The sequence below is a fragment of the Plecotus auritus genome (assembly GCF_963455305.1).
Source record: "Plecotus auritus genome assembly, chromosome: 12".
NCBI lineage: Eukaryota > Metazoa > Chordata > Mammalia > Chiroptera > Vespertilionidae > Plecotus > Plecotus auritus.
In genome coordinates, this window is record NC_137778.1 from 5,609,828 (window position 1) to 5,628,603 (window position 18,776).

General features: G+C 46.2%; 3 protein-coding genes and 1 pseudogene across 7 annotated transcripts in view; 2 read left to right on the forward strand and 2 right to left on the reverse strand.

The window, feature by feature from the left end:
• Positions 1-487: 487 nt before the first annotated feature.
• Positions 488-7,443, reverse strand: PEX11B (peroxisomal biogenesis factor 11 beta). 3 transcript variants are annotated; one of them, XM_080648896.1, is made up of 5 exons: positions 6,925-7,331; positions 6,052-6,167; positions 5,452-5,653; positions 1,451-1,891; positions 488-866 (listed from the first exon to the last, which is right to left on the reverse strand). In XM_080648896.1, the coding sequence occupies exons 1-4, from the start codon at positions 6,978-6,980 to the stop codon at positions 1,486-1,488; spliced, it is 780 nt and encodes a 259-aa protein (XP_080505022.1). In that variant the 5' UTR covers positions 6,981-7,331; the 3' UTR covers positions 488-866; positions 1,451-1,485. The 3 variants fall into 3 exon arrangements, with proteins under 3 accessions (XP_080505022.1, XP_080505020.1, XP_080505021.1); XM_080648894.1 differs by having other exon boundaries at positions 1,659-1,891; positions 6,925-7,212; XM_080648895.1 differs by having other exon boundaries at positions 488-1,891; positions 6,925-7,443.
• LOC308237219 (gonadotropin-releasing hormone II receptor-like) lies at positions 7,336-13,139 on the forward strand (annotated as a pseudogene). The gene is made up of 4 exons: positions 7,336-7,384; positions 7,546-7,920; positions 11,769-12,105; positions 12,692-13,139. The product of its transcript is annotated as a gonadotropin-releasing hormone II receptor-like (transcript).
• A 180-nt stretch (positions 13,140-13,319) lies between these two features.
• Positions 13,320-15,000, reverse strand: RBM8A (RNA binding motif protein 8A). 2 transcript variants are annotated; one of them, XM_080648897.1, is made up of 6 exons: positions 14,866-15,000; positions 14,538-14,597; positions 14,359-14,436; positions 14,061-14,197; positions 13,669-13,805; positions 13,320-13,544 (listed from the first exon to the last, which is right to left on the reverse strand). In XM_080648897.1, exons 1-6 carry the CDS (start codon positions 14,930-14,932, stop codon positions 13,499-13,501), a joined length of 525 nt encoding a protein of 174 aa, XP_080505023.1. In that variant the 5' UTR covers positions 14,933-15,000; the 3' UTR covers positions 13,320-13,498. The 2 variants fall into 2 exon arrangements, with proteins under 2 accessions (XP_080505023.1, XP_080505024.1); XM_080648898.1 differs by having other exon boundaries at positions 14,359-14,433; positions 14,866-14,993.
• Positions 15,001-15,189: 189 nt separating this feature from the next.
• POLR3GL (RNA polymerase III subunit GL) overlaps positions 15,190-18,776 on the forward strand; it is a 52,779-nt gene continuing 49,192 nt past the window's right edge. Inside the window, exon 1 of the mRNA XM_080647386.1 lies at positions 15,190-15,513. The gene's annotated coding sequence lies outside the window, so the exon portion shown is untranslated. The remainder of the gene's footprint in view (positions 15,514-18,776) is intronic.

Consider the following 18,776-nt stretch of genomic DNA (forward strand, 5'->3'; position numbering starts at 1 on the left):
AGTGGGAGATAGATATTTTTCACTTCCTAACTGTATTCATCTCAACCTGAGATCCAAACAATAAAGAGCTGCTAACAGTGGTTTTATTTACCTAACCACCCAGGGGAGCCCCAACATGTGAAGGTACACCAAGCCCACAGACCAAGCCAATCCACTCAGTTGTTTGGACTCAGCCTTCGCTGCCTGTGGCACTATAGCTTCTGGAGGGACTATAAACTGAGCTGGGATGGCATGTGCTTTGTGGAACTTGTATAATTACTTTAACATTAGATTCCCATCTTCCCAAGCAGGCTACAAACATCTGACGCTGGGACCGAGGAGTTAAGCTTTTTGTATCTCTACCACCTAGTATGATGCCCTGTAGAGTTTAGGTGTCAATAAAAGTCTGTGGGTGATGATGCAGTGGCTAATGCTATGAAAAATCCAAACCAGAGTGACAGAAGTAGGGGCTTCAGATGACAAGAACACACAGGACCAGACCAAACATCAACGAGCAAACTGATCTTTAATTGGCTGGCCTAGAAGGCTTGCTCTCCATTGTGAGCAGGGGCCTGTCTATTTACACAGAATCATTGTACAATATTTACAGCAAGATGTTAGACATGGCATCATTCTGGGTAGGCAAAGAAGGGGTAAGAACAGGCTACAAATGAAGCCCTGAAGTCGAAGTGTAAGCCGAAATCTGCAGATGTGAGTAGAGGGAAGGATAAGGGCCAAGTCATGAGCGAGGTTGGTGAGGTAGCCAGGAGGGAGGAAGAGGAAGCAGCGAACCACTTCTGGGGAATGAGGGAAGAGTCCACTGGGACATAAGTCTTTAAAATTATAGTCTGGAGTCTGAAGGGGGTAAAATCTGCCACAAGCCACCTCTGTGAGGAAAAAGAAGGCAATTAGAATCTTACAGAACACACCTTCTCCCCTACCAAAAAGTCATTTTGCTGCTGATTAAATTCCTAGGACAGGGGACTGAGAAGGGGAAAAAAAAGAGACAGAGTCTAAGACTTAAGAGACAAAATCAAAAGAGTCAAGAGAGACACAGACAATGCAATGAAGGAGGAAAAGAACAAAAGCTCCAGCAGATCTGAACATTAGAATCATTCTCCTGACGACACAAGTCACCTTTTCTCACCTCATGTTCCCCAAAGCTCCTCCCTCTACCCCGGGGATGGGGAACCATTTTTCTGGCAAGGGCCATTTGGATATTTATAACATCTTTCATGGGCCATAAAAAATTATCAACTTAAAAGCCTGATATATTTGGTTAAACATTTATTTAACTCACCCCTAATGCCTTGGCAGGGCAGACCAAATGATTTTGCTGGCCTTATACAGCCCATGGGCCAGACATTCCCCACCCCTGGTTTACCCCTAAATCTCTGGATTTCAACTTTAACCAAGGAGTAGAATTAGGATGCGGCTAGGACATTGGGGACAATCTAAGATTCCATCTTACCAATTCAGGTCCCCTCCTTATCCTGTCCCAGTGTATCAGGGCTTGAGTCGTAGCCAAGGGCAGATTAGGGTGAGAATAGACAGGATGGAGGACACGAGGCCACAGAGCCCCACAATCCCGGGGCCACAGCGCCAGAGGCCTAGTTTGTCCAGTGGAATGAAGAGGTCACAGGCATTTCTGACTACATCAAGCAGAAGAGGGGGATTACCCCGAAGGACCCGAGCCAGGAGCAGGACTCGGAGCTGAAGCTTCAGAGCTATTTGGGGTAGGCCTCCTCCTGGAGTCTCTGGATCCCCAGCTCCCCCAGTTTCAATTCCTCCTGGGGTTCCTCCTCCAGAACCCTTCTGTCGCCGGCTATAAACTGAAGACTCTTGTTCCATCAGTAGGCGAATCTCATAAGCATCACGACTCAAATTCATGATGAGAGAAAACAGATAGTACCTGAGATACACAGGACGGAAGGGTCAGTAAGGGCACGTGTACCCACTTAGCATATCCAACAGAACACTCAAACATTTTTTCCTCCCCAAAATGCAAAGGATTACACATTAGAACCCAGAAGTGGATGAGTTCTAGGGCCCACTATTAGAAATGTCCTCCCACCTTTCTGTAACTAATATGTTTATGATTACCTTAAGGTCCTCTGGCTAAAGTTCATGAGCATCATCAAATCTTCCAAGATCAACCTCAAATTTCACTTTTCCACTTGGCAACACATTAACACACACACATTCAACTTGAACTACAGTAATACAAATTTTTATTTTATTTTATAAATATGTTTTTTATTTCATAGAGAGGAAGGGAGAGGGATAGAAGAATAGAAACATCAATGATGAGAGAGAATCACTGATTGGCTGCCTCCTGCATGTCCCCTATTGGGGATCAAGCCCACAAGCTGGTCAAGTGCCCTGACCAGGAATCAAACCGTGACCTCCTGGTTCATAGATCAATGGTCAACCACTGAGCCACACCAGCCGGGCACAAATTTGTTTTAAAAGAATAAGCTTCAGTTGTTTCAGAGTTAAATTATAAATAATTTAAATCCAATCCTTTTATTTAACAAAACAAAAAAAAGAAGTGTGCTGGCCAGCGTGGTTAAAGCGTCAGCCCCACTTGCTTGCTTCTCTGCAGCTTCACTCCCTTCTACAACCCTTGGCTTCCTTCTACGCTGTCTTCAGTCTCCACTCTACTCCTGGATATGCAAATTAACCAACATCTTAGTTTGGTTAATTTGCATACTCGCTCTTGATTGGCTGGTGGGCGTGGTTTGTGGGCATAGCAGAGTGAAGGGTCTCAGGTTCAATTCTGGTCAAGGGCACATACCTGGGTTGCAGGTTCCCTGCCCCAGTTGTGGTGCGTGTGGAAGGCAATCAATTGATGTGGCTCTCTCACACTGATGTTTCTCTCTGTCCTTTCTACCCATCTCCCCTCCCTTCCACTCCCTCTAAAATAAAAGGAAAAAATATCCTCCAGTGAAAATTAACAAAACAAAAAAAGAGGCCCAGAGGTGTCAAGCAGCTTGCCAAATGTGTTACATTATAAATTCCTTAAGAACAGTCTATTTTGAATCCATTCTCACAACAGTGGTCTGTACTCAGTATGACTGTCCTATCTCCAAACACAGCCTGAATCCAAGCACCTCTGTTACACTCCATCTCCACAGTCTAAGCCGCCGGCATCTCTCGCTTGCACTCCTCCTTTAGTCTTCTAACCTGTCTCTCCATGGTCACTCTTGCCCCTCACCCCAGCATAAACTCCTCTTCTTAAAACTCTTCATGGTTTCCTTCCTGTCACATTTAGAATAAAATCTAGATAACTTAGACGGCTTACAGACCTCCACATCGGACCTGCCTCTCTAACTCCACATTACACCACTCTTTCTGTCAATCAGTGCTCCAACCACATTTGTTTTTTTTTATCCCATCAAGCTTGTTCCTGCTTTGGGACCTTTACATGACTGGGTCCTTCTACCTGAAATATTCTGCCTCCAAAATCTTCACATGGCTGGCTCTTTGGGTATGAGCGTAAATGTCACCTTTCCAGAGAGGCCTGCCCTGGCCCCCCCTGCTAAAGTAGCAAGCCATTTACTTTCTATCACATGACCCTCTTTCAATTTCCTGCACAGCACTTACCACTCTGTATTTTCATTTATTCTTTTTTTAAAAAATATATTTTATTGATTTTTTTACAGAGAGGAAGGGAGAGGGATAGAGAGTTAGAAACATAGATGAGAAAGAATCATTAATCAGCTGCCTCCTGCACACCCCTCACTGGGGATCAAGCCCACAACCCTGGCAATGTACCCTCAACCAGAATCAAACCCAGGACCCTTCGGTCCTCAGGCCGATGCTCTATCCACTGAGTCAAACCAGCTAGGGCTCTTTCCTGATCTTTCAATCTTAGTGTTATTTATTTCACAACATCCTGTACTTTTTCTCATATACCTGGTTTGGTGTTTACTTATCCTATCTAATAAAAGAGTAATATGCAAATTAACCACCACTCTGCTATGCCCACAAACCACGCCCACCAGCCAATCAAGAGCGAGTATGCAAATTAACCAAACTAAGATGTTGGTTAATTTGCATATCCAGGAGTAGAGTGGAGACTGAAGACAGCGTAGAAGGAAGCCAAGCGTTGTAGAAGGGAGTGAAGCTGCAGAGAAGCAAGCAAGTGGGGCTGCGGAAAAGGGAGGGAAGCAGGCGGGGTGGGGGAGAAGGGAGGGAAGCAGGCGGGGCGGGGGAGAAGGGAGGGAAGCAAGTGGGGCGGGGGAGAAGGGAGGGAAACAGGCGGGGCGGGGGAGAAGGGAGGGAAGCAGGTGGGGTGGGGGAGAAGGGAGGGAAGCAGGCGGGGCAGGGGAGAAGGGAGGGAAGCAGGTGGGGCGGGGGAGAAGGGAGGGAAGCAGACTGCAGCAGGAAGCCCTATTGCAGGAATCTTCCTGCAACGGGCCTCTAGTCCTATATAATAAAAGGGTAATATGAAAATTGTCCCCTTGACCAGGAGTTCGACTGGCGTTAGACCAGGGGTTGGGGCCAGTCTGCCAACCGCCCTCAGCCCCTTCCTTCAGCTGGCCAAGGCCTCCGGATCCCACCTGTGCATGAATTCGTGCACCGGGCCTCTAGTTTTAACATATGATTACCCCACTAGACCAGAAGCTTCATGAGAACAGGAATCATATCTGTTTGGCTCTCTGCTTTATTCCCTGGACCATAGTAAGCACTTACTAAATATTTATAGAATGACTGCATGAGCAGGTAGTGAGGAGAGTAACCTATGGCAGCGATTTTCAACTGGTGTGCCACAAGAATTTTTAAAACATGCAATACCTGACTATTTAGCCAGGGACACTGACCTCTTTTCCCTTAGTTCAGTGGTTGGCAACCTGCGGCTCATGAGCCACATGCGGCTCGCGAGCCGCGGTTTGCCGCTCTGTTGACTAATGAGTTTGCCAACCACTGGGATAGGGGCTTAATCACAAGGAACAACAACAGCCTGTAATTATTGGAATCAAGAGTCTAGGTCAGTGGTCAACAAACTCATTAGTCAACAGAGCCGCTGCAGTTTGCCGATCACTGCCTTAGTTTGTCAAGTAAAAAAAAAAAAAAAATGACAACAGCCAACACAATAGCAATCCGGTGTGAATGAATCAAAATTAAACCTACTTTTTTGTCAGGTCAGCAAAAAATATATTTTTGGTGTGCCGTAGAATTTTAGTAATTAGTTTATGTGTGCGCTGACCTATGGTATAGATAGAAGCAGAATTAAAATAACATAACATCTTTCCCAATCTTAGTCATTCATTATGGAAGAGCATTTGTCTTCCACCTCCTCCATTCCTCATGCTCTGAGAGTCTGAGATATAAGTGAAGATTAGAAGCAGGCGAGTAATTAAGATGTGTACATTCTAGGAAGACCCTGAGAGATCTTTCTCTCATGAAAGGCAAGTTATGTGGTATGAAGAACACAAAAGGGTCTTGTAGAATAAAAAGCTATCAAACCTGAATGAACGCTGGGCCCACTTCTCCTGATCCACACGGGGAGCTAGTCCAGACTTTCCAGCCCACAGGACATTGTCACAGGCGAAGTACAAGGCTCGATTGAGGTGACTAACAGTGATGCAGAATCTCAGGACAACATCTGACAGGTGCACAGCGCGTTTGGCTGACTCGAGGGCATCTGCTGAGTTGCCCAGGCGGAGAACTTGTGGGGATCCGCCGAAAAAACCAGAGATTTGGAAGTGGAAAGGCGGAGAGCAAAACACAGAGAAAGAGAAAAAGCAAGAGGGTGAAAGTTGAGCACGTGATAGAAACAAAAACAAATAATTTTTTAAAAGAGCAGAAACAGTTCATTCTTTTTTACTTAAAATTTTAATTAATTTGTGTCCCGGTTTAGTTTTCTCAAACTTGCCGGTTTCTCCAGTCCTTCATTACACTCACGCTCCTGTTGTCTTACCTCTAGGGGGAGGCATGTAGGGGGTGAATGCAAAACCAAATGAGGGAGAGGAACTGGCGGAGAAGGTAAAAAACAGGAAGCAGGGACTAAGAGGGAATAGCTGGGGTGGAGGGAGCGTTGGGGTAATACAGCCTAACGTTACTTACGCTTTCTTCCCAGGCTCAGGTGACCCTCCAGTTGTCTAATCTGTTTCTGCAGCTCAGGACTGGCCCCACGTTTCTGCAGTGCGTGGCCAAGAAGGGAGCAGGCATACTGGGCGGCCCTGGGGGAGACAGGCAAGCAAAGGCGGGACCTCCCTAACCTCCCCGCGGAAGTGTCCTCCTAAAGGCAAGGATGGACTCCCCTCTCCCAGGTTGCGGCCACTCCCTTTCCTGCTCTTCACGTCCATAACTCACTGCTTCTCCTTCAGGCCGAGGGGAAAGCATGGGGGTAAAGAGGAGCCCAGACGGGGGGGAGCACTACTTGGAGCTGAGAAATTAAGACTTGACGGGGCTGAGCGCTGGAGGACAGAGGCGCGGGGCCCCTGGCCAGCACCAGCGGGCAGTCCGTGATGGGTGAGGCTGGGGGACCCTGGAGGGCACACTATTCTTCATTAGAGGTGAAGTAAGAGCTCCCCAGGCCCTGGAGCGGAACTGAGACCGGAGGGCGGACGGAGGCGGAGTTCCCGGTGACAGCAGGGAAGGGGACAGGGAGACTTGGAACCGGTCCTCGGCTCGGGGCAGAGTCCGGTTGCTCGCCACCGCTCTTCGGGGCCAGCACTCCCGTTGCACCGCCGCCCAGCGAGGGCCGTGCGGGTCTTTCGTGGACGCGGCAGCCCTGAGCGTCTCCCGCTGGCCCTCTCGTGCCTCAGTTTCACCATCTTTCCCGGGGGCAGAAACGAATCAGCGCACGGCCGGCTCCCGCAGCGCCTCGCGCCCGCGCGGCCCCCGAAGCCCGAGTTGACCCTTCCTGACCCCCGTAGCTGAACTGACTTCGCCGCACGAGGGTCTGCGGGTCCCGCCCCCGCCCCCCGCCCGCACCTGCACAGCCGATCCCGGGCCTGGCTCTGGGCGCTGAAGCGGACCCAGGCGTCCATGGCGGCGCCACTCCCGGCCCCGCGCGCCCCGCCTCCCCGTCGCTCAACGGGGCCTCGCGAGGGACAAACGTCGTCAGAAAAGAAAGCGGTGGAGCCCGCCCCGGAGGCGGCCTTTCCGAGAAGTGCTCGCCTCCGGGTCTCGGTATGCGCGACTCGATTCGAGTGCAGCCACTTCAGAGGGTCAGTTGCCCGGCTCGCACATTCCGCTTTAAATATCCGGGCAGAGCGCCGGGCCTGCGGAGAGGGGCGGGGCGAGAGGCGTGGCGGCGGTCCAGCTGCGGCCGCTGGATTAGGGTAGGAACACCCCGACAGGCACACACGCTCGGGTCGATCCAGGGCTCCGGAGACTACGTCTATGGAAGTAGAAGCCAGCGCCAGGTCCGTTCCCTACAGGATCCAGACTGGTGCCTCCAGAGCACAGCAGTGGCCGAAGTTAACCCCTTCAAACCCACACCTCATCCCCAACCCCTTTCCCTTCCGAGTCACCATGTCTGCAGGCAAGGCACCCCTTGGGGGTCGGCGGAGGGGAGACCTGAGCCGGATTAGGAGTGAGATGAATGCACAGAGCTGCCCATCTCGGCGGCAGCCAAGGTCCGAGTGGGAGTGACCACTGCGCCGTTTGTTTCTTCCGCTGGAGGGAACCTGGCGGTGCAGCGGTGACACAGCCACCACCATCAGCTCCGCCGTCAGGTACAGCGCCTATTTGCCCACTTAGCAGCTCTAGATTTACTGGCGGCTTTTGTGGTTATGCCCCCAGGACTATCACTGCTCAATGGCTGGCCAGGGACATAGCATATCGGACACTCATTCCCGAAATTAATGGCCATGTAGGCTACAGCTTTCTTGCCTGTGGTCATTGGGTTCGACCGCCACCCCCCTCAGCCGTTAGGAAACTTCTGGGGGCATCCTAGGGATTTGTCTTCTGCTTGCCTTGCCCCAGGTGACTCACCTGTCTGGGTTCAGGGCTAGACTGGACAAGAATTTGGGTACGTAACATGAGCCTTCAGCCCTTCAGCATCATGTCACGTGGTTGTTGGTGGTCAGCCATCAATCCTCAGGGGGCAGTGTCTGATATTCTTTCCCATGCTAAGATCAATGCATGCTAATTGGTATCTCTGTTCTTAAAAGCAGTACCCTTTTATCTGCGCCTCTTCCTTCGGCTGTTTCACTACACTTAGTTGCCCCATTTGTATCCTCCCAGTCCTACCTTGCTTTAGGAGATTGCTGCAGAAACTCTAGGGCAGGGAGGAAACATATATGGGAGGGGCTATTAAGAAAAGAGAGAAGCCAGGGGTTTTGGCTAAACCTTTGAGGTACCATGTTTTCTCATATGTCTAATCTAATCAAGAAAATAAACTGATGAACGAAGTGGATCCAGAGACATGGAAGCATGGAACAGAGTGCAGAATCTCAGAGGGAAGGCAGGGGAGGGTGGGAGGTAATCAACCAAAGACCTTGTATGCAAATATGCACAACCCCTGGACACAGACAGTGGGGCGTGGTGAGGGCCTGGGGCAGGGGCGAATGGGGGGGGGCATATGTAATACTTTCAACAATAAAGATTTTTTTTAAGAACCACTTTGTGGTACATTCATCAACTCAAAAAATAACGTGCATCATCTTCAGGTACACCTAAATGCTCTAGCACAGCGGTCACCAACCGGTGGTCTGTGAGGTCCGAAAGGTTGGCAACTGCTGGTTTAAGGAAACCTTTGGAGCAGCGGTCGCCAACTGGAGGTCCGAGGACCACTGGTGGTCCATGAGGTCCGAAAGGTTGGCGACCGCTGCTCTAGCAAAGATAGAGCAATGAAGTCCTGCCTTCAAGAAATTTATAGACTAGCGCAGGAGACAAATAAGTACAATATAGTGTACAGTCAAATGTTATGCTAAAGATAAGCATAAAGCTCTAGGTGGTTTGGCTCAGTGGATAGAGCATAAGCCTGCAGACTGAAGGGTCCCAGATTCAATTCCCATCAAGGGCACATGCCTGGGTTTGTGGGCTCCATCCCCAATGGGGGGCATGCAGGAGGCAGCCCATCAAGGATTCTCTCTCATCATTGATGTTTCTAGCTCTGTCTCCCTCTTTTTCTCTCTGAAATCAGTAAAAGTATACTTTAAACACACAAAAAAACGGAAAGATCTCTCTCTCTCTCTCTCCCCATTTTTTTGGGGGAAGGAGCAACCAAAATTTTTGGTGGCCTTGAGAAAAAAAAAGCAACTGGAAAAGAGAGCATTTGAACTTGATGCATATTTGCATACCAGGTAATCTAATCTCAATAGGAAAATGAACTAGAATCTAGGGAAAAAGTTAAACATGAAGCAATTTTGTTCAAAACAAAAACAAAACTCCCCCACTACCACAGAGAATAGAGGGAAGATAGGTAGAGCATCTCTGAGACTAGGATTAGGATTACATCTAGAAGGGGGTTAACATTTTAATCTCTTGGATGACAATGCATCAGAATCAAAGATTTCATCCTTAAAGCCTCAAATATCAAAAATATAACTACCAAAAAAGAAAAAAATTATAATCAAAAGCTAGTCTGACTATACACTGAGTGGCCCGATTATTATGATCTCTGAATGCATAATAACTTGGCCACTCGTGTGTGTGTGTGTGTGTGTGTGTGTGTGTGTGTGTGTGTGATTAGTGCATGGGTGGGGTCCGGCCAGCCTGGCCAAGGGGAGGGTACATGGGCGGTTGGCCGGCCTGCCTGCTGGTCGAACTCCTGGTTGAGGGGACAATTTGCATATTAGCCTTTTATTATATAGGATATACACTGAATGGCCAGATATTTATGCGTTCAGAGATCATAATAATCTGGCCACTCAGTGTAGTTCATCTATATATATATACACACATACATATACATATGCATATATGTATACATATATAAAATCTTCCAATAGTATTTTGTAAATAGGACCTCCTTAAACCCAAGATTTAAAAAGAACTTGTTGCCTCCGTGTAAAAGAAATTACAGTTGGGTTTGTTCATATGAAGTAAATTTTAGGTGTGGATTGGGGGTTAGAAGCCTGTTTTTGTTGCATTGTTTGTTTATTTTGCTTTTTTCCTGAGTCTAGGTTCTACCACTACTAGCTATATGACTTTGGCTAAAGCATTTGAAACCCATGGGCCACAGATGAATTTCATTATTTCTTACAGCCTGACCTGATTAATAGTTTCAATCTCCATTTGCTTCAATGGCAAACTGGTGGTAACATGATACATGTGCAAAACGTGAGATATTTTTGGTTCCAAAATAGCCTCCTCTTGTGTAATTCTGCACAACATATTCTGCATGTTGTTAAAATATCAGTGTTAAAAATATGTTTAAAACAAACTTTTTATTATTGATTTGAGAAGAGAGGAAACATCGATTCTGTTGTTCCACTTTATTTATGCATTCATTAAATGACTCCTGCAGGTGCCCTGACTGGTGATTGAACCTGCAACCTTGGTGTGCATATTGGGATGACACTCTAACCCAGTGGTCGCGAGCCGCGGTTTGCCACTCTGTTGACTAATGAATTTGCTGACCACTGACCTAGACTCTCGATTCCAATAATTACAGGCTGTTGTTGTTCCTTGTGATTAAGCCCCTATCCCAGTGGTCGGTAAACTCATTAGTCAACAGAGCCGCAGTTTGCCGACCACTGCTCTAACCAACTGAGCTACTCAGCCAGGGGGAAAAAAACACACTTTTTAAAAAAAACGTGGTGTTAGTGTGATGGAGTATGGGGGTAGTTAGAAATTAGTCTTTAACCTAAAGTTTCCAAGTATCAGTAGTTAAAAGGAAGGTTTTAGGTAAACTGCATATAAAGTAGGGAGAGGAGGCAGAAGTAAGGCTATGGATCAAATGTAAGTCCAGGTGCCTGACCTTTTTTCTAACCCTTTCTCACAGTGTCAAGTATTTCTAGGCATAGTGCAAAGAAAAAACACCCCAAAACTCCAAACCCCCAGAACTGTATGGACTCAAGATAGGGGAAGAGGAAAGACCAATGTCCAACTAGCTCAGTGTAACTCCAAGCAGCTCATGCCATTGTATGTCTATGGCTGATACTATCTACCTTTCCTAAAAGCCCCCCCACCTGCTGAAATCACTTTTCCAAATGTCTTATACTTAGGAATCCGATACCTACAAAGCTTGCCTTTTACCAAACTAATAGTGACTCAAATCTACCTTACCTGAACCAAGGTACTAACTTACCTGAAGCTCAAACCTAAAAAATACTCTTTACTGATTCAAACCAAAAACTTAGCAATTTACCAAAAAGGGGGAGGGGCGGCCAAGAGCATTTGGAAAATGTTAAATTTTATTATTTAACATTGTTTCACTATTATAGTTACTGTACAAAAGTCTATTACTAAAGGTCACTTCAGAGTGGTTGCACAATGGCCTGAAATTTTAGCAACACCCATTTTATACAAGGTTTTTCCCCACAGAATTAAATCAGACACATCAGGAAAATCATTTAAGCTAAAAATATTGGTGAGGTGATAGAGATACCCTTTTATAAAGTGCAATGTTTAGCATAGTAACTTAAAAAAAAAAAGGACAGGATTCTTTATGTACCAGGATTTAACAAACTTAATAGTTAGCTCCATAGCCTAAGGGGACATAGGGATTTTCAAGATACATTTCTAACCCTTTTAAATATTGGCACCGTGGATGAAACATCAACTCAGCACTGTAGTGTTCTGCATAGATTCAAGTGTGATAATGGTGGGTCGGCTGGGGGGAGGTGGACGGGGATCAGTAATAATGGTCCTCAACCCCACTCCAGCTGTTGCTATTCCATACCCTCCGCCAAGCTGGCCCAGGCCCCCACTCAGTGTGTTACCAAAGGCAGCTTCAAGGCTCAATGGCAAGGGAGTACCTATAACCTCTTCTTCTGCTGCCCATTCTATGCCGCTGCCATGACCATCTGCTATCGCCGCATGCAGTCTTCAGTGTGTCTAGTTCCCAGTAAGGAAGGTGAGACTTCAATCCCCAGGCTCTCATCCACACCCTCAAACAACTGCCTCTGGCCTCATTTATCTGCTACTTATCAAACCAAAAGTGAGATACTAACTGTATTTCTAGTACCTGATGCTGCACATAATTTTCTTGAACGCCTCCAATTCTAACCAACCTCTAGCCATCATCTGAACTTCAGTTAGGTGGACAGGGATTAAGGAGAAACATGATCAGTATTCTCCTTTACTCTTGGGACACCATGAAGTCTTACAGTAGACTTAGTAGCTTCATACAGCACAGCACCTCAAGCAAACCTTGCCCACCGGCATGGCTCAGTGGTTGAGCGTTGACCTATGAACCAGGTCACAGTTCGATTTCTGGTCAGGGCACATGCCCGGGATGAGGGCTCAATTCCCAGTAAGGGGGATGTGCAGGAGGCAGCCGATCAATGATGTTTCTATCTCTCTCCTACTACCTTTCTCTCTGAAATCAATAAAAATAAGAAAAACAAAACACCAAACCTGTTCTCCAGCATGCCTGTCACAACCCATGGGGGAAAGGGGCATACAGTCCCAAGTTTCTAAGGAGAAGAGGGTGTGCAGCATTCTCTTCCTTGCAGGGGAGAGCTCCATCTCACTGCCCACCCATCAGTTCACCCTATCCTCAGGTCCGGAGCTGAGTGGTTCTGAATTTCAGTGTATTTTCTAAATCCCAAACCTACCAGTGAATTTGCCCGCTGCCGCTCCTTAGACAATCATCCCGGGTTTGTCTGTGGACCTGCGACTAGCCCTGCTTGTTGAGCTGACCTCTGTCCTCTGCCGGACAGCTTACTCCTCGCGGGGTCTCTAGTTCTGGTTCTCTCCCACAGTGCTAACTGGAGTTCCTCCCAGCCTCCTCCTTTTCTCTTTGGCCTCATCAATGCTCCTCTGGATCATCTCCAAGGGGCCTTCACCCTTGGCTGTCAAAGTGGGCACCAAGAACTTTGTATAGACTCTTTTAGGGAAAGAGAATCTGGGAGAATGCCCCATAGGAGATTCAGCCCTTAAACAGCTGGAGGTACAAACAAATGTGGCAGTAAGGGCAGGAGAAACAAAAAGAAAACATTCCTATAACATCCATTTGCTCAGGACAGAGTATACAGGAACAGAATAATTATTCGTCAATATCCTGAAAACATATCACTTCTACCCCTGCTCTCTTAGCTTCCAAGAAAAATAAACACCTTAAGCAGTGTTTCTACTTTGACTCTTTGAGACTATGTCTAATGTAGAAACTCACTGAATTCAGTTACTGGGAGAAGTACCTTCAGTGTCCCACACTGCCTACTGTAAAAAGCACTTCAGAGCTTGCAAGGTTAGAGCAAGAAAATAATTTTAAATGTAGAAAACAAAAATGGGACATTTATTTATAACTCACCCCCCACCCCAAACTCCAAAACACTAAGCAACAGGGTAAAGGATTAAATATAAACAGTGAGTTCCACCCCGGCCCTACTTCTCCAAGGCTGTGTGGTCACATGGAATCTCTGGAGCGAACACCTGGCCAGCGGAGGACCTGTCAGCGACGCCTCCGGTCTGGACTCCTGCTTCGCCGGCGGCCGCCTCTAGGAAAAAGGAAAGGAAGGGTGTGTGTGTGTGGGGGTGTCCATCAGAGGGACCTAGCAATGTCCTTTCTCTGTTTTGCTCATATTCCCTTCACCAACATAGTGTCTGCCCATTCCACCTTACCTCCTCTTGCCCTTGGGTGGACCCCGAACAAAACACCAGTCCACACTGATCGGCTGTCCCATCAAATCCTGGCCATTGAGTCCCTCCATCGCAGCCTGGGCCTCCTTGTATGTTTCATACTCAACTAGAGTATACCCCTAGGGCAAGCGGAAGATGGCTATCAAAACCCTGTCCCACCAAGCCATGCTCTAGTAACTTTAAACAATGTGCATCACACATCCCTACTGTACACACAACAGGTGTGTCAGTTCCTGTCTCTGCTGGGTCTAACAGAATCAATTTCCAATGTCATTTTATTTTAACTTTGCTCTTGGCCGACCAGCGCGACCACGGGAGATCTGCCCCTGCTGTCTAAGGGTGATGGCGGAGAGGCAAGGAGTAGAACTCAGTACCTTCAGGTATCCTGTGCGCCTGTCCAGGTTGAGGTGGATGTTTTTTATTTCCCCATACTCTGCAAATTTGTCATGGATGTCTTCTTCCGTGGCTTCCTCGTGGACCCCGGTGACAAAGAGAATCCAGCCTTCAACAGCTGTTGGGGATGGAGGGAGGTGAGCACACAGAGAAAAGCTTAAGAGGATCCCAGCAGCAGGGTGAGTGCGACTCCAGACCGCGCACCCCTTCCCTCCGGTTGTACTTTCCTGTCTCCAACTCTCTGCAGACACACACACACCCACAGCTCCGTCTACTCACAGCGCTGTGGTCCCGGCTCGTCTCCATCCTGCTCCACGCTGTCATAATCCTCCCGCATCCGCGCTCGAGACCCCTCTTCTAGGAAACACGCACGAGATCACCGGAAAGCCCCCTTTCCCACTGTTCCCCAAGAAAATGAACGGGGCCTCCAAAACGGACCCCATCTTCTTCACACTCACCGGAGCCAAAGCCGCGGCCCTTCCGTTTCTTCGCCTTTTCTTTCAGTTTGTGGATGCTCTCTGTAACCCCATAAGTGAAAGAATAAGTGCCAAAGGTAACAGGTAGAACAACAGCCTCTTTCCCCAGACATTCCCGGAGAGCGGACCCCACCACCGCCAGTCCCTTCTAGCCCCGCCCCCATGCCGCCACCGGGGGCGGAGTCTGCAGGCCACTGAAACCCGTTCCCCCGCTCCCCACCTCCCCGCCGGGAGGAAGGGGAACTGTTGCCCTATTACGTCCTTCTCTCGCACCTTCCCCGCTTCCCGCAGCCGCCTCCACTGTCCTCACCGTCCCCATCCTCATCCATCGCGAAATCCTCGCCGCCGGCCTCATGAAGATCTAGCACGTCCGCCATCTTGCCTCCCTGTAACCCGCGTCCGCGCCGCTCCAGATCTAAGCACCCCCGGGAAACTGTCGCGGAGGGGAAAGGTCACCAGTCCAGTTGACCAATCAAAAGCTTACTCTAAGTCCTGCCCTCGACGCGGTGAAAATACGCACGTGGAGGCGGGCCTAGTCCGGGAAGAGCCGGAAGTACCCATGTAGCCATCTTGAGCAGGTCGGAAGCCGGAAGTGCTCCTGTAGTCATCTTGAGCAGGCTGTGAGCTGAAAGCCGCCACTGGGCGGGGGACGCGCCGACAGCGAATCAATGGCTTCCTCTTATCCTCGGCAACCGAGGAGAAATACTGCTGGCAGGAAAGCCCAGCATAATTTCTTTAGTGGAGGGTTGCCTTCTGTCTCTCACTCATACTAGAAAATGGAAATTGAAGTAAGTTTTTTTCTTTCAAAACTTCCAGGCCTTTACCCTGTTCCGAAGAGCTGCAGGATCTGTGATGTGAGCATTAAAAAATAAAAAGTTCAGTCTGCAATGCTGGCTCATACTGCGCACCGAATTTCTCTCTTAAAGAAACGAACAGACCTGGTTGTGCAGTTCTTTTGGTGAGACAGATACCAACTTTTTTTCTTTTTAAGGTTAATCCCCAACTTTCCCCACCACCTCTGGGGAATTAATAAAAGATCATGGCTTTAAACAAAATAGGGGCTTTAGCTTCTTGGAGGATGTGGCGGGTTTTTCACTTTTAAAAACATAGGCGTTCAGCGCAGTTGGTGTGGCTCAGTGGTTGAGCGTCAACCCATGAACCCAGAGGTCACGGTTGGATTGGGGTCAGGGCACATGCCTGGGCTGCCACTCAATCCCCAGGAGGGGTTGTGCAGGAGGCAGCTGATCAACGACGCTCTCTCATCGTGAATGTTTCTCTCTCTCTCCCTCTCCCCTCCTCTCGCAAATCAATTTAAAAACAACAACAAAAAGCTAGGATTTGAATTCTGGATGGGTAGCTCAGTTGATTAAAGGGTCGACCCCATATGCCAAGGTTTCGGGTTCATCTGGGTCTGGGCACATACAAGAATTAACCAGTGAATGCAGAAATAAGTGGAACAACAAGTCGGTGTTTCTCTGTCTCAAATCAGTATCTTTTTAAAAATGCCTTTAACTAAAACAAACAAACCTAGGAGTGAGACAAAACCCATATTGTCCCCAAATCCTGGAATCTCGATGTAGGCCTTAAACAATAGTGGACTGAAGATTCACTTACTAATTTTTTCTTACTAATTTTTTAATCAAACAATTTTGAATGTTTATCATCACTAGAGGTGATGCTAGCAATACAAGGAAAAATAATTATATCATCAACAATCACTTTGTAATTACATATAGAAGTGGTAATTGCTATCACCAAGCGGAATAGGAGTAGGCGAGTCCAGGTAAGGGAGGACTTCTGTTTGAACTCGGCCTTTAAGGCTGGGTAGTTTTCCAGGCAAAGCAGGAGATACTAACTGAAACGAGGAGACACTAATTCATTCTCCACAGTAGGTAGTTTGGTCTTTTAAGAAAATCAGTTTGATGTAGTCTCATTTGTTTATTTTTGCTTTTGTTTCCCTTGCCCGAGGAGCTATATCAGAAAAAATATTACTACGGGCATTGTCTGAGATTTTACTGCCTATATTTTCTTCTAGGGTTTTTATGTTTTTCTAGTCTAACATTTAAGTCTTTAATCCATTTTGAGTTTATTTTTCTGTGTGGTGTGGGAAGGTGGTGTAGTTTCACTTTTTTGCATGTATCTGTCCAATTTTCCCAACACCATTTATTGAATAGACTCTCTTTAGCTCATTGTATGTTTTTGCCTTCTTTGTCAAATATTAATTGACTATAAAGGAGTGGATTTATTTCTGGACTCTATTCTGTTCTATTGAACTATATGTCTGTATTTATGCCAGTACCATGCTGTTTGATTACTATGGCCTTGTAGTATAGTTTGATATCAGGTAGTGTAATTCCTTCAACATTTTTCTTCTTAAGATTGCTGTGGCTACTCATGATTTTTTATAGTTCCATATAAATTTTTTTGAGTATTTGTTCTAGTTCCGTAAAATGTGCCATTGGTATCTTGATAGGAATTGCGTTGAATCTATAGATTGCTTTGGGCAGTATGGACATTTTAATAATGTTAATTCTTCCTATCCATGAACCACTTATTAATGTTAATTCTTCCTATCCATATGTTTCCACTTATTTGTATCTTCTTCAATAGTTTCTTCAGTGTGTTATAATTTTCCAAATACAGTTCTTTTACATCCTTGGTTAAATTTATTCCTAGGTACTTTTTCTTTTTGAAGCAATTGTAAATGGGATTGTTTTCTTAGTTTCCCTTTCTAATGGTTCATTATCTATAATAATAAAAGTATAATATGCTAATTAGACTGGACAACCTTCCGGACGAAGCCGAGGCTGTGAGGGAAGCCCGGGTCCCAGGTGCCAGAGGGAAGCTGGTGCCGGCAGCCGGGGGAAGGAAGGCCTACTCTTGCATGAATTTTGTGCATCAGGCTTCTAGTTGGTGTATGAAATGCAACTGATTTCTGGATATTTATTATGCATAACACTACTTTACTGAATTTATCAGTTCTAGTAGTTTTTTTGGTAGAATCTTTAGGGTTCTCTCTATACAGCATCATGTCATCTGCAAATAATGACAGTTTTACTTCTTCCTTTCCAATTTGGATGCCTTTTATTTCTTCTTGTTGTCTGATTGCTGTGGCTAGGACTTTCAGGATTATATTAAGAGCGGTGAAAGCAGACGTCCCTGTCTTATTCCTGATCTTAAGAGGAATGCTTGTAGTTTCTGCCCCTTGAGTATGATGTTGGCTATGCGTTTGTTATATATGGTCTCTATTATGTTGAGGTATAGTCTCTCTATTTCCACTTTGCTGAGAGTTTTTATCATAAATGGGTGCTGGATTTTATCAAATGCTTTTCTGCATCTATTGATATAATAATGTGGTTTTTATTCTTCATTTTGTTTATGTGGTTATTATGTTTATTGATTTGCAGATATTGTACCAACTTGCATCCCTGGAATAAATCCCACTGGATTATGGTATATGATCTTTTTAATGTATTTCTGTGTTTGGTTTGCTAATATTTTGTTGCGGATTACAGCATCTATGTTCATCCGGGATATTGATCTATAATTTTCTTCCTTTGTAGTGTCTTTATCTAGTTTTGGAATGAACTTGGAAGTCTTGCCTTCTCTTGAATTTTTGGAATAGTTTGAGAAGTATAGGTGTTATTTCTTCTCTGAATGTTTGGTCAAATTCACCTGTGAAGCCATCCAATCCCTTTTGTTTGCTGGGAGGTTTTTTTTTTTTATTGTTTGTTTTATGTTTTTTATTTTTTTATTTTTACTTCTGCTTCCATTTTAATAGTTGTAATCTGTCTATTCAGATTCTCTGATTCTTCCTTATTTAGTTTTGGAAGATTATATGTTTCTAGGAATTAATTCACTTCATACAGATTGTCCAATTTGTTGGTATATAGTTGTTATAATATTTTCTTACAATCTTTATTTATTTATTTATTTATTTATTTATTATTGTTTAAAGTATTACAAATAGTAGTACATATGTCTCCTTTTTTTCCCCCCCCCCCCATTGACCTCCCCCCGGCTTCCCCTACTCCCCAGTACATGCCTTTACCTGCCCCCCGCTCAGTGTCTTGTATCCATTGGTTATGCTTATATGCATGCGTACAAGTCCTTCGGTTGATCTCTTACAGCCCCCACCCCACCAACCTCCCCTGCCTTCCCGCTGTAGTTTGACAGTCTGTTCAATGCTTCTTTGCCCTTGTATCTATTTTTTCCCCATTT